General features: G+C 36.4%; 1 protein-coding gene across 1 annotated transcript; it reads right to left on the reverse strand.

The window, feature by feature from the left end:
• Positions 1 to 8,762: 8,762 nt before the first annotated feature.
• Positions 8,763 to 9,167, reverse strand: LOC140172802 (uncharacterized). Its single transcript, XM_072195929.1, has one exon. The coding sequence runs from the start codon at positions 9,165 to 9,167 to the stop codon at positions 8,763 to 8,765; it is 405 nt and encodes a 134-aa protein (XP_072052030.1).
• Positions 9,168 to 15,629: the final 6,462 nt, after the last annotated feature.

Below are 15,629 nucleotides of genomic sequence, written 5' to 3' on the forward strand. Positions count from 1 at the left end.
GTTATTAGAGTACACCAACAGGCTACATTTTATCATTCATGAGAGTTTGTCATCTTGTCCGAAGATTAAAATTGGTTCATTTTGTCATCTAGTCCGTTGTCTGAGGGGTGGAAGCTCTATAGTCCGAAGGTTCTTTATTCCGACGGTTCTTTAGTGCGAAGGTTCTTTAATCCGACGGTTCTTTATTACGAAGGTTCTTTATTCCGACGGTTCTTTATTTCGAAGGTTCTATAGTCCGAATTTTAAAAAAGGTTCCCTAATCCGAATATTAAAAGAGGTTCTTTAATCCGAATTTTAAAAACGGTTCTCTAGTCCGAATATGAAAATAGGCTCTATAGTACGAATTTAAAAAAAGGTTCTCTAGTCCGAATATAGAAATAGGTCCTCTAATCCGAATTTGAAAAAAGGTTCTCTAGTCCGAAATTGCAAAACGGTTCTATATTCCGAAACGGATACCGTGTTCTTTAGTCCGAATTGGTAAACGGGTTCTATAGTCCGAATTTTATTTTTATCATTTGTTTCAGTGGCAAATCATCACTTGTTAAATACAAATCCGCTGAAGTTCAACATGGTTGGTTTCTCTAGATATTTTCTGTAGCGTACATTGACGTTCACCTTCATTCTGGTGATATTTTCTTTATTTTTATCTGTTTTTCATTTGATTATAATATTATATACTAGTAATACTCTACGATGTATTCGGGCATTGTCGAGTTCAAATTTTCATAGCGCCATCCCGCCATGTAAATGCTGCGGCTGTTTCATTTAAACAAATTTTAGTCATTTAAACAAATTAGTTTACAGAATAGTTAAAGTATAGTTTTATCTTGCGATTGGGGGGGGGGGGGCGTGCCCGGGGTGTAAAATATTTCAATGTACGGGTAGTCTTGTGATTAAATGATCATCATTTTCGACCAGTTCTCTACCCTGAAAACCCGTTTCTGGCAATTTTTCAATCCGAGGGTCTACTTCATTAAACAATTGTGTTATACAACTTTTAGTAGCGTCATCTCGTTTGCCATAGACTCTGCTTTAGTATTATCTAGCTAGAGGGCGTAGTATATGTTAATGTTTTAAAAATTCGGACTATAGAACCTTTTACTGATTCGGACTAAAGAATACGGTATCCGTTTCGGTCTATAGAACCGTTTTACAATTTCGGACTACAGAACCCTTTTTGAATTCGGATTATAGAGCCTATTTCTATATTCGGACTATAGAACCCTTTTAAAATTCGGACTATAGAGCCTATTTCTATATTCGGACTATAGAACCCTTTTTAAATTCGGACTATAGAGACTTTTTCATATTCGGACTAGAGAACCGGTTTTAAAATTCGGACTATAGAACCTTCGACATAAAGAACCGTCGGAATAAAGAACCTCTTTTCAATTTTTTTTTTTCGGACTAGAGAACCTCTTTTAAAATTCGGACTAACGAATGCTATGAACACGTGTTCGGACTAGCGAACCTTCGGACTAAAGAACCTTCGGATTATAGAACCTTCGGATTATAGAGCAGTCCCCGTCTGAGGTCGATCCCGTTCGCGTGAGAGGTCCCCTAAGTTACTCTTCACAGTTATGTAGTAGCCCATGAAACTTGATAAAAAATGGGAGGGTAGACTTTGTGTAACCCGGCAATAACTCCGCTAGAGGGCGGCGTTTATATAGCGGGCGTTTTTCAAAATGGCTGCCAAATCCCATTAAATTACGTGTTAAGGCTTAAAACAAGTACAAATTAATGTAAACAATACAAAATATTATCGCTATTAAGATATCGAAGACCAGCATATTGACGGGCTCCTTTGTTCAATTGCAATTCTGGTATTATTAAAAAATTAATTTATTTTTTGCATTTTTACAACGTTTGGTTGCTAAAACGACCCGCTTATTTTTGCTTTTTCAATTTGGAATTAAAATTTCACCTTTGGCATGCTTGATTGTTCATAGTTTTAAAAATTAATGCGGGTCTAACAATTTTGATACTCAAATTAGCAGTGTGGAAAATATCACAATTGAAGTTACGTGTCGAAAATTATAGACTTTCTTTGTATTGCATTAATACGATCAAGATTTCAACCCGAGCTTGAAACGGACTTGAAAACAATTATTAGAAAGCGGACCCGAACACAGAACAAGACATGACATGACAAGGACCAAATTTATACATGACATTCAATCAATTCGCAACGCTAACAGCATGACTTGATCGTTAGTCGAAAAGATGAAAATATTCCAGGTAAAATTTCCGATGGGACCAAGAACCAGGAAAAAACAAGCATAAAGCACTTTTCAGTCATATCCGATACGGCTCGACGCTAGAGTCTGGTTATTGTATACTGCACAAAGCCTCATTTGTTGTATACGATGGAACACCTTTCTCGTTGATGTTTATCGACAGCGATTGAACTGCGTATTTCCTTTCCCTCTCTGCGCTTCGCTTCTCTCTGTTGCTCTGTTTTTTCATACTCGTCCTCTTTTTGCGCGGGACAAGTGCAACCAATATTGTACTGAATAACGTTAAAATCGTACGAGAGAGGAAAATGACCATCGCTATGATTGACGAAGACGATTCTTGTTTGTATATGTGAAAGCCCTTATAGAAATGTCGTTTGATAATCTTTTTTAAATGGTTCATAATGTAAATGTCTAGACTATGAATTTGAATAATAATAATGCCATTCGACGGGTTATTATCTTCATCTTTTATGAGTACCTGTAGATCTAAAAATGTACATTTGAAGCCACCAGTCGCTTTATAGCTGAGAAAATTGCATTTAGAATGCCATTTTAAGTAGGGTATATGAGAATAAAACCATTTGTGGCGTGGATCTAGAAGGTTCATTACATTCAAAAATATGCACGATACGTAGACCTATTGTTGAACTTTACGTGCATATCAAACACTCAACCTCATCAAATATAGAAGCCATGAACATTAACATGCAAACAATAAATATATTTTGTTTACCATTGAAATACTATTGAATGTATATAGCGTTCAAAATTCAGTCACAAACTCCTTTTTAGCATTTTAGCTACAAAGGATATGCAAGCGTAATTAATAACGTTCACGGAATAACATAATAATTATTAAACGCAGGTGACGGTCGATATTTAGAGGTTAATAACTGCCCATCGGTTATTTGGAGGTTATTGTGAAAAATCTAAACATTTTGCCTCTGGAACCGAGGAATATTCCGAGGTCCAAAGCACAATGTTTAGATTTTTCACATTTTCACATATTACCGATGCAAAGTTATGAACCTCATTCATAACCGCCACTTTCATCTCTTCACTTTGTTAAAATAAAAAATGTTTACTTCTTAGTCTTTTAAGCAAAAAATCGTGTTATTTTCATGAAACAAATTTGTAAAATATTGGTAATGAATGACAATAATTACTTTGCAATGTCTGTTTTACGGTCATTGCGTGAAAGCATCGGGGTTTGTAAGAAGATTATCTTAGGAACCACGCAAAATACACAGACACAAATATAGTCGTTCCAATTGAATGTTGCAGCCAATTCCAAAATGGTTACAATATATTAAATATCTTTAATAAAAAAGCAAACTATAATGCACTATTCAATATAACCATTTGCTCTCTAATAGCATAATTATAAAGTGGACAAATTTACTGAAGAGAAAAGTATATAGACAAATAGTGGCTTTTTCAATTTGTAGATGATGACCAGGTTTACATAACTATCGGCAAAAGTCCACAGGGATTGTGCTTTCATGGGGTCGCAAACACGACACGTCGGTTCAAAAATGAACATTACACTTGACACATGAGTTATGGCAGTCTTTGGCGCGAAAATATTGGGACACTATGTATTTTACGAACCCCCGCTGGAAGATGATTGTGTTATATGTAGCCCAACACGGTACATTGCTTGGAGGGGTTGGGAGAGAGTGGCGGGAATGTGAAGTACGATTATTAATCTTCACATACTGCAGTTACTGTCCGTTTTCCTATACACAATACTCTCACCATTGACGCGTGACCTCTACAAATGATGTATGTTGGAAGAATGGGCACTTGCCTAGTTAACATCACTGTGTGAAAAATAACCAGCCAATATTTAACTTATTCTCCAAACTTCTAGCAAATATATTTCTCTAACATGACCTAAAATTACAGCTAGGTTAGATGTTCAGAAATAGTCGCACTTTTGTAAAATATGAGTGAGGGCAAGGCATAGCTAGCCAACTCCCCGTGTTAATTGAATGGAGATTTGACCGAAAATATTGGTATCGGACCGCTCACTTCTGAAGGATGCCACAAAAAAACGGTACAAGCTACATTTAAACTATTCTCTGGCAATCATCATGATGAGTTTCTTATATATATACTATGCCGAAATTGGGTACTGTAGGTGATTGACAAAGGGTCGCACTTTTCTGATAAATAAGTGACAGTGAACATGAAATATCAGCGCCCATAAACCCAAGTTAGTAGCTAGTTATCACTATCACTTATCATCATCACTTTCTACATTTTTTCTAAACAACATACTGTTTTAATAAGATTTTTTTCTTAAAATGCATGTAACTATAATTATTGTTTAGAGCGTGATGAAATAAAACATCACGATTTTCATCACAAAACAAATATACTGCATAAGAAATCGTTTGTTTTAGAGCGTGATGATGAAATAAAACATCACGGTTTTAATCACGAAACAAAGTAATACATAAGAAATCAATTTTTCGTTAGTGATGAAATAAAACATCACGATTTTCATCACGAAACAAAGTAATACATAAGAAATCGTTTGTTTTAGAGCGTGATGAAATAAAACATCACGATTTTCATCACAAAACAAAGTAATAGGCCTACAAAAGAAATACATTTTTCGAGAGTGATTAAATAAAACATCACGATTTTCATCACGGAACAAAGTAATACATAAGACATCGTTTGTTTGATTGCAATCAACCGCGACAGTTCGTCTCACACACATAACAATGCACTGCGATCAAATAGGTTGATGACAACATTTGATTGAATGGACTGCATTGCGCCATGATTACGGTGCACCGGTTCAAATCCTTTGTTTGGAGCCAATCAATAATTTCACGTACAGCCTCTATGCAAATTAGAGTTTACACACGCTGCAGCTAGCTGGGGTAATCGATCGAAGCTGGTTGCCGTTAGTGATCGAATGCATGAGCTTATTTGCTTTACTGAATCGATTTACTGGATTAATTTCCTGTTAACTGGGTTTAATGCCACAAAGGTCGAATCGGGCTTGCCATGGACCATAAGTGCATCATGAACTATAAAAACATCGATGGCCGTAATTCTCCATTTGCCCATATCCCATAATGCATCGTTTGTCAGTGAGAACTTCTATCTTGTGTAAGAGGTTGATGCTTACCTTTTGTCAAAATCTGTGTGCTGAAAAATGACGAACATAAACAATTGAACTTTACTTTCCATTACAGCCATATTATGAGATACCATAGGTCCTAGCTAAGACGTCACATGTTGTTCAATATGTCAGGAAAATTTTTCTGCTGATGACTCCCATATTGACATTGCTAAATAAGCTGTATTTTCGGCTGTAAGTGGTAAGGGTACATATCAGTATTTTTATATGTGTGACGGTTTTAGAAATTAAAATCATGATACATTATGGGTAATGGGTAAATAGCCAATTGATCCAGATTGGATTGGAGTGGATCAATAAGAGTTGTGTGGATGTCCCCTAAAATGTATTACATCGGCTATAGTGAGCTAATGGAAGTCGTTCAGGCCTTAACAAATTTTATGGCTATGAAATGTTGCTACGAATTCAATTAGGCGGGAAAATATGGGGCTTTTAATTTTGTTTGTTATTTTTGTGCATCACGTGGACATGAATGGACTTCCTTACATCCTAGTTACTAAGGCAGGCATATCCGGTCATCAGTATTATTTTCTACGACCAGTTTGAAATGAATAAACACATACATTATGACTTTTTGCAGCCGGAAACAAGAGCGAGTGAATTAGCCCGTGGAAGTTGGGAAGTGAGAGCTGAAGTATAGGCCAGAAAAAGTTTTAGCTAAGTACTAAATAGGTATTAAAAACTTATAAACTTTATAATAAATACACTCCAGAGCGCTGCGTAATTATTGTCGGTAGGGATTTTAAGTGGGGTGAGAAAGGTCGGTATTTCGATCAACTTTATCGGGTATGAACATGATGAAAGGGTAACTTATTGCTAGTGATGTGATAACAAACTTATCCCATATTACATCTATCTCACAATACACTCCTAGGTCGCGCACTCTCGTTTTATCACACAAGTTTGAACACGGCGCATCATTCCGACATTACAACCCCGAGTATTAACCCTTGTTAAAAATATAAACGTATATATTTTTGTGTTGCACGCTCTACTAAGGAGGTATACCCCTATGCATTTCTATATCAAACCCCTTATGATCTCACACCACCAAATGAAAGTCCCATAGAGATATGTGCTAGATTTGCCTAAAGAAAACGTCATTGTCTTTACAGGAACGACTCAGTTCTTAGCGACAGCTATGATGGTTGAAATCAGCCATTGCCTGATCCCTCTGGCTGGGAAAAATAGGTCGACCGTCGTTATTTTTTACAACAGACCCTCGAAGTCTACGATGTTCGGGATGATGCCTCAACAATTTGTAGTACACTTGCAGGATTTAACATTACTAATCTCGACCAATCCAAATTTAGCCAAAATTATGCAAATTTCTGCTCATTTTAATGCTTAATTTCTGAGGATATTTTCTGAGAATTGAAATTAAGGGCGTACAATCATTATAATACTATTTGGTGTGGAATCTGAAATCTATTTAAGTGCATGGCGCTATGGTTTGTGATTTTAATTTCCTACATTAGTGGAACCAATGTTTTTGGAATCCTTAAACCTGAAATGGTAAAGATTTGATTGGTTCCATATTTTTATACGCCCTTAGTGGTTCCCACGAGGGGTCGAAGGTCACAGTGGGCCAAAACTTAAAAATAGTCTCACCATGTTGTAATGTATCTCAAATTGTTCCTCTCATCACAGGGAATAAAAAAGTCAAGTGTTATATTTTTCTGCGGTGCTTAGTTCAGGAGCTATAAGGTTGAATAGGTGAAATGTCAGGGGTCAAACTTAAAAAGTGTCAAACTTAAAAAACTTGTTTCAAACTCCTCCTAACATAAAAAAATCTAAAATATATACTTAATTCACAATTTTAGTGCAATTTTGCATTGTCATGTCCCCCTTCACATATCATGCAGCCACAATCCAATACTAATGTGTACAAGCATAACATTTGACCCATGATTTTATCCGATTCCGAGGAGTAATTTAAGACAAATTTCGATTGAATCGGTACATTTTGAAAATTTGGTTTCTGTGCATGAGATATTTGACATTTGACCTTATTTACTCTATAACTCAAGAACTTTTTAATTTTTTTACTTTTTTATTCCTAACAATGAGAGGAATAATTTGCGGTATATTACGACATGATAGAACAAATATTAAATGTTGACCCTATTATGACCTTCGAAACCAATTCTAGTTTTATCCTTTGAGGTGTAAGGATGCCAAAAAACATTGGTCCACTAATGTAGAAAAACTAGATGCTACTCAAAAGTCACCCTTTAGCGCTATGCACTATATTATCATACAGGGTAGGCATGGGTCACTTCTATCCAGTGATCATTGGTACCAACATGATCCATAAAAGTGGTCCAATTTGAGCTGTATGACGTCATTATATAGTGAGTGCGCCCTCGCAAAATTGGGAAATTATGGAAAATATTGATTTTCAGATAAACAAACATGCGATTAGAATAGTGATTTCCGTTCATATTTAGCCAATCTAAATATTAAGTTTGAATAAAACTATTACGTGGAATATGTTTGTACGAACAAGTTTGACCACCTTATATAATACCTGTGTAATGTGGTATAGGTAAATGAGTGCAAAACACATAGAACATATAAAAAAGACCGACCTAATCACGATCGACATTATGCCTGGAATTGAATAGCGTTCTTTTCTTCTTCTTTTTTTACCTCATCTGTTCGGGTCAAAATTAAATGGGACATATCTGACAGTAAAACTAACACTTTTGTTGAAGCGAAATAAAATTCTATTTGTTATTGGAATGTTACAATATTGCCTTAATCTGACCTGTCCAGCCATCGTAGGTATTAAAAGAGACTCAATGATTAACATGTTTGACCGCAACTATATATGACGATATTGACGATAACCACTTTGACAAAAGGCACACAAATGACGACGACAATCCCGCTACTGAAATCAATAAGAGGCCTCCAAGCGATTTACTCATCTCTTTATCTGTTTCCTTTATCTTGCCCTGTCGGTTTTCTTTGCATTTGTCTTTTTTAATATCTATCTATTTTGTTTATTCAATACATCTGTCTCCTCTCTTTTTTCAACTCGATATAATTGTCCTTTTATAATTGTGCTTTGTTCTGACGCCCTTGATTTACTCTACATCATCATCATCATCCTTCGGCAACTAAAAGTTACCTCCAGCTACATATGTCTTGAGCCATTGCTGATAGTTTACCTTGGCTCAGCATGCTGTATGTATCCCCCAAAAGACACTGGATGTATTTCCAGAACAAGGTTCGTTGCCGTCCAGGTTTCCTCTTGCCATAGTTGGGACATACAATGCATACTCTTTTACCGACTCATCGTCAGGCAAGCGGAGTATATGCCCGACAAATATCAGTTGACGAGTCTACTCTCTTGATGTTCAGCATAATACGGTAGCAGGATGTGCCAAATGAGTTGATTTTATGGTTCCGTACACTGGGAGAGGAGGCTGGGGTTGACAGTTGATGGTCATATACTCTGTTTTGGGTGCGCTGATTATAAATTCAAGGTCTGCTGTGGCATTAGCGGTCCTGGAGACCTGAGACTGGGCCCAAGGGGTGGAAGACTCAAGGAGAGCGATATCGTCAGCAAAGTCCAGGTCATTAAGCAATTTGGCCGGATATTTTCTTGATTGACGAGGACAGGTCACAATTCCGGAGTCTGATCCAGACGCATTTCCCAAAAGGTAGTCAACAAGGATGATAAAGAGAAAGGGAGCCAATACATCGCCTTGCAGGACACCTGTTGTTACATCGAAGGGATCAGAGATGCCTCCGTCAACCATAAAAACGCTACTGGATTACTGTAAAGTACCTTTATGGCACTGACCAAAGTGCTTGGAATGCCGTAGTGACTCAATATTGAGAACATTGCTGTTCTGTTGATGGAATCAAAGGCCTTCTTGATGTCAACGAAGGTAACTGTCAAGGGGAGCTGGTATTCCTTAAAGCCTTCCATAATTCTTCTCAGTACATGGAGCTGCTGTGCGCAGCTGCGTCCTGGTCTGAAATCAGCATAGTTGCTTCTCAGCAAGGGGTCTACATGAGGCCGGATTCGGTTTAATAGGATCTTGTTGTAGACGCTACATACGTACGTCCTATAGTTTATATCTTTTTATCTTTTTGCCCTCCTATGACCTTCCTACATTAAGCTGTTACTTAACTTCTTATTCTTTCCAATATATCATTCTCTCTTTACTAAAATATATAAACATGATATCATCAATGCTAAACGATTTATTACCTGATCTAGAACATCCATTTTATTTGAAATTTGATATGACCGCGGCGTAAGCAAAAATTATCAATAGAGTATGTCAATGACACCACGGGCGAGTGTCGAAATGTGTCAGGTGTAAGAAAATGGACATGATGCAGTCATGTCTACAGTAGAATTCATCTCGACCTTTGCAGGACTTAAACCCCATTAAAAGCTATTAAACCAAGATAACACTCATTGAAGCAGCTCAACTGATTAAATCAGATCTTCTCTGGTTGTGTACAAGTGTCTGTTTTCAATGTGCGACATCGCAATAAAGCTGGTATTACAGCTTCAGTTGGGTAACCGATTATAAAGGAAACGAAAGGAAACAATGGTATGTGTACCATTGTTCACGAAATGAGACAAAGACCTGCTTTTTGTTAACCAGCATTCTTCAAAATGAGCAACATAATGATTGTTGACTTAACACGGTTTGGAAATAATTTCTTCATATTTTTGGTGTTATCTGTCGTTTACATATCCTTCCTAAAACACAAAAGTGCGACCCTCTCCAAACATCTAAATTAGCTAAAAATTTAGGACATGTTACAAAACTTTATTTTCTAGAACCTATTTAGAATAATTTAAATGTAGCTTTTACCGTTTTTTTGTGGCATCCTTCAGAAGTGAGCGGTCCGATACCAATATTTTCGGTCAAATCTCCATTCAATTAACACGGGGAGTTGGCTAGCTATGCCTTGCCCTCACTCATATTTTACAAAAGTGCGACCATTTCTGAACATCTAACCTACAACCATGGCCAAAATGTGTTGGGACACTTATGGAAAACGTACACTATAGTATGACCTTATTTCCGTTATTATTAACGTGATAAAGTGGAGGTTTCTTTGGTGTCAAGCCTAAACACTTTCCTAACACCCCAACCCTCCCCTTCCCCACCAATCAATGTTGGGTGCCACAAGGCTCGTGTGACCAAAAAAGTCGAATTCAACATTGATCGGGGAGTGGGGGCTTATTTACATTACCCTATCAAACCGTCCCAACACTTATGGCCAGCATTGTCTCTAAGGTACAAAAATCTAATTTTAAAATGTGTGTTTTGGCCCATATCTCCTCAACCATAGCTTGGATTTTCATCAAATTTTACATGAAAACGGAGAAACTATTTATCTTTTCACTTATATAAAAATTATTGCATTTTCCTCATGTGATTTAGGGATACGGTCACGTTTTATACGCAATATCATGTATTTTACAGTGCGTTCTGAACATTATAGCCTATGCCAACTACGTATTTTGCGTAAAATGACGTTTTATTTTGAAAGAGTAGTGATTTAATCACCAGAAATACATGATATTTGTTGACAGGAATTGATTGAAGTCTTTTAAAAGAGTGATTTTGGGAAAAAATACTTAAAATTTAAAAAAAAAGCTAATTTTAGAAGAAAAAAACAAAACTTTAATCATTTTCATCGTTTGCATCAAAAACGTATGTGGTATTTGCAACGAGTATATCGTGTAAATATAATCATAGTCGGCAGGAGTAGGCTTAAATTACATTTTATGACTGAAATTTATTAAAGCGCTTTCAAAGAAACTTATAGTAAGTATAGAAAGTAAAATATAGGTAGACATACAGAAAAAAAGAAGGACGGACATTGGCAAAAATTAATAGAACGACGAATATAATTTGATGAAGGATATTGCAAAAAAAAAAAAAAAAAGAAAAAGAAATCTAGAAATCTAAATAAATTCAGGGGCTCCGAACTACGGGACAAAATCGGACGGTCCACTCTTTAAAGAGTAAAGAATTTTAATATAATATTACTTTTTTTTCTTTTTACAAACGTGTATATCGTTCGTTTTTGTCCACAAAATCATTTTACCCCGGCCCAAACTGAAACTATAATGTGGATACAAATGCTCAGCCAACACCTGCATGTATGATAAATATTCAGTCTAATGAATACAAATGCCAAAAAGTGTGATTTTTTGACTGTTTATTTCCGTAGAGCTGTATATTTATATACATGCATGTTGAATAGCATTATATTCCACATTTAAGTTCAGTTTAATACAGCTCTGTGGGATAAATGGATACGGCACAAAACAGGCACAGTGGACACGTCTTTCGAGCCCCTGAATTTATTTATATATCTTTTTCTTTTCAAACGTTTTCGTTATTATTTTACAATATCCTTCATCATATCATATTCGTCGTTCTATTAATTTTGCCAATGTCCGTCCTTCTTTTTTCTGTATTTTGTTGCTTCATTTGTGGTAGACTGCGGTAAATTGGGAAAACAAGTGTGCATGGGTTCGATTCCTTTATTTGTTTTTTGATCACGAGATGTTGTGATAACTTTTATTTTCTTCTATAGCTGTAATGTAACATTTAATTAATTGGTGGAAACAATAATTTTCCATTTAAAACCCAAGTTTTTGACAGTTAAAGTGACGAATAGTGAACTTAGACAGGGCCAAAATATCGTTTTAAGACATTTTAAGTGACCAGTCCCTAAATTTCAAATGTAGCCATCCAAAAAATGTTTGGTAAAGCCACATGATAAGATTTCTAACTGCTCCAAATTTGGTGTCAATATCATATTTACTTTTTGAGTTATAAGCAAAAAACTGAAATTAGATGATTTTTTTTCAACTTTTCAAATACAACCATGGACAAAATGTGTTGGGACACTTATGGAAAACGTACACTATAGTATGACCTTATTTCCGTTATTATTAACGTGATAAAGTGGAGGTTTCTTTGGTGTCAAGCCTAAACACTTTCCTAACACCCCAACCCTCCCCTTCCCCACCAATCAATGTTGGGTGCCACAAGGCTCGTGTGACCAAAAAGTCGAATTCAACATTGATCGGGGAGTGGGGGCTTATTTACATTACCCTATCAAACCGTCCCAACACTTATGGCCAGCATTGTCTCTAAGGTACAAAAATCTAATTTTAAAATGTGTGTTTTGGCCCATATCTCCTCAACCATAGCTTGGATTTTCATCAAATTTTACATGAAAACGGAGAAACTATTTATCTTTTCACTTATATAAAAATTATTGCATTTTCCTCATGTGATTTAGGGATACGGTCACGTTTTATACGCAATATCATGTATTTTACAGTGCGTTCTGAACATTATAGCCTATGCCAACTACGTATTTTGCGTAAAATGACGTTTTATTTTGAAAGAGTAGTGATTTAATCACCAGAAATACATGATATTTGTTGACAGGAATTGATTGAAGTCTTTTAAAAGAGTGATTTTGGGAAAAAATACTTAAAATTTAAAAAAAAGCTAATTTTTAGAAGAAAAAAAACAAAACTTTAATCATTTTCATCGTTTGCATCAAAAACGTATGTGGTATTTGCAACGAGTATATCGTGTAAATATAATCATAGTCGGCAGGAGTAGGCTTAAATTACATTTTATGACTGAAATTTATTAAAGCGCTTTCAAAGAAACTTATAGTAAGTATAGAAAGTAAAATATAGGTAGACATACAGAAAAAAAAAAGAAGGACGGACATTGGCAAAAATTAATAGAACGACGAATATAATATGATGAAGGATATTGTAAAATAATAACAAAAAGAAAAGAAAAAGAAATCTAAATAAATTCAGGGCTCGAACCCGTGTCCACTGCGCCTGTGGCAGATGCCGTATCCATTGCGCCACAGAGCTGTGTAACTTCAACAGGCTTAAACTATAATATAATGCTATTCAACATGCATGTATATAAATATACGCTCTACACACGATATACAGTCAAAAAAATACATTTTACGGCATTTGTTTCATTAACTGAATATTTATCATATAGCAGGTGTTGGCTGACATTGTGTTCCACATTTAGTTCAGTTTTGTCCGGGATAAATGACTACGGGACAAAATCGGACGGTATACACGTCTTTAAAGAGTAAAGAATTTTAATATAATATTACTTTCTTTTTTTTTTTACAAACGTGTATATCGTTCGTTTTGTCCCAAAATCATTTTACCCCGGCCCAAAACTGAAATATATGGAGCACAAATGTCAGCCAACACCTGCTATATGATAAATATTCAGTTAATGAAACAAATGCCGTAAAAGTGTGATTTGTTTGACTGTTTATCGTCCGTAGAGCGTATATTTATATACATGCATCTTGAATAGCATTATATTACAGTTTAAGCCTGTTAAAGTAATACAGCTCTGTGGTGCAATGGATACGGCATCTGCCACAGGCACAGTGGACACGGGTTCGAGCCCCTGAATTTATTTATATATCTTTTTCTTTTCTTTTTGTTTTTTTTTTACAATATCCTTCATCATATCATATTCGTCGTTCTATTAATTTTTTTTAATTTTCGTCCTTCTTTTTTTCTGTATTTTTTTTCTTAATTTGTGGTAGACTGCGGTAAATTGGGAAAACAAGTGTGCATGGGTTCGATTCCTTTATTTGTTTTTGATCACGAGATGTTGTGATAACTTTTATTTTCTTCTATAGCTGTAATGTAACATTTTAATTGGTGGAAACAATAATTTTCCATTTTAAAACCCAAGTTTTTGACAGTTAAAGTGACGAATAGTGAACTTAGACAGGGCCAAAATATCGTTTTAAGACATTTTAAGTGACCAGTCCCTAAATTTCAAATGTAGCCATCCAAAAAATGTTTGGTAAAGCCACATGATAAGATTTCTAACTGCTCCAAATTTGGTGTCAATATCATATTTACCTTTTTGAGTTATATATTTATGAATATTATCAATCATCCAGGTAGATCAAATAGTTGACTAAATTATAATTCTATTCAACTGGACTTACTATTTATGATGGCTACGGTATCACGTCATATCCATGACGCATCATCAGGCCGAGTGATCTTGAATTGGCTCTGTATTGTTGACCTGTGACGTCACGATGGTAGAAGTGACGTCACACGAGAGTCGTCGAGGATCTTCCTGATGGTCGGTTCGTAACTCTTGGACAAGTTGTGGCGTAGTCCCCTCCGCGATTCAAGGTTGGCTCCTCCCTGCGAACATATATCGCTTCTTTCACCCCTCTTTCATACCACCTGTGTTCTTTATCAAGCACAATCACGTCCTTGTCCTCAAAGTTGTGTTTGGCTGCTTTGAGGTGCGTGTATACCGCAGAGTCGTTAAGTCCTGTTGAACTAGGGCGACGATGTTGATACATGCGCTTGTGGAGAGGTTGTTTTGTCTCCCCTATGTAGTAGTTCTCACAGTCCGAATCCTGGCAGTTAATCGCATAAACAATATTGCTTTGTTTGCGTTGCGGGATCTTATCCTTCGGATGGACTAACTTTTGTCTCAGAGTGTTACAGGGTTTTAATGAGACCGGGATCTGGTGCTGTCCGAAGATCCTCTTTAACTTCTCAGAAACATCTGAGACATAAGGGATAGTAATCCCGAACTTGCGGGTGCTCGAAGCGGTGGTGGAAGATTGTTTGGACGATGTTTGGTCCTTTTGCGGTTTCAAAGCTTTTTGGAACGTCCAGTCCTTGTACCCACAAGTACCTAAGGCCGACTTCAGATGTTCGCGTTCACCAGCTTTAGCTTCGTCCGTTGACGGGATGGTCTCCGCGCGGTGAAAGAGCGTTTTGATCACACCGAGTTTGTGGATAAGTGGATGATGGGAATCAAACTGTAAGTATTGGTCCGTATGTGTGGCTTTCCTATATACTGATGTTGTGAGAGTGCCGTCTGACTGAATTTTGACCAAACAATCCAAAAAGGGTAACTGGTTATTGTCCGCACCTTCTTGGGTGAACTTGATGTTGCTGTCAACAGAGTTAATGTGGTCAAAAACGGATCTAGTTCGCTCTTTTGATCTTAACGAGAGTGTCATCGACATATCGGAACCAATGCGACGGTGAAATACCACTGTAAGAGTCTAGTGCAGTCTGTTCAAAGCGTTCCATGTAAAGGTTCGCGACAATTGGGGAAACGGGGATCCCATCGCATCCATGATTTTGTTTGTAAAATTTCCTTCAAACACGAAATAAGTTG

The sequence above is a fragment of the Amphiura filiformis genome, chromosome 16 (genome assembly GCF_039555335.1).
Source record: "Amphiura filiformis chromosome 16, Afil_fr2py, whole genome shotgun sequence".
Taxonomy (NCBI): Eukaryota; Metazoa; Echinodermata; class Ophiuroidea; order Amphilepidida; family Amphiuridae; genus Amphiura; species Amphiura filiformis.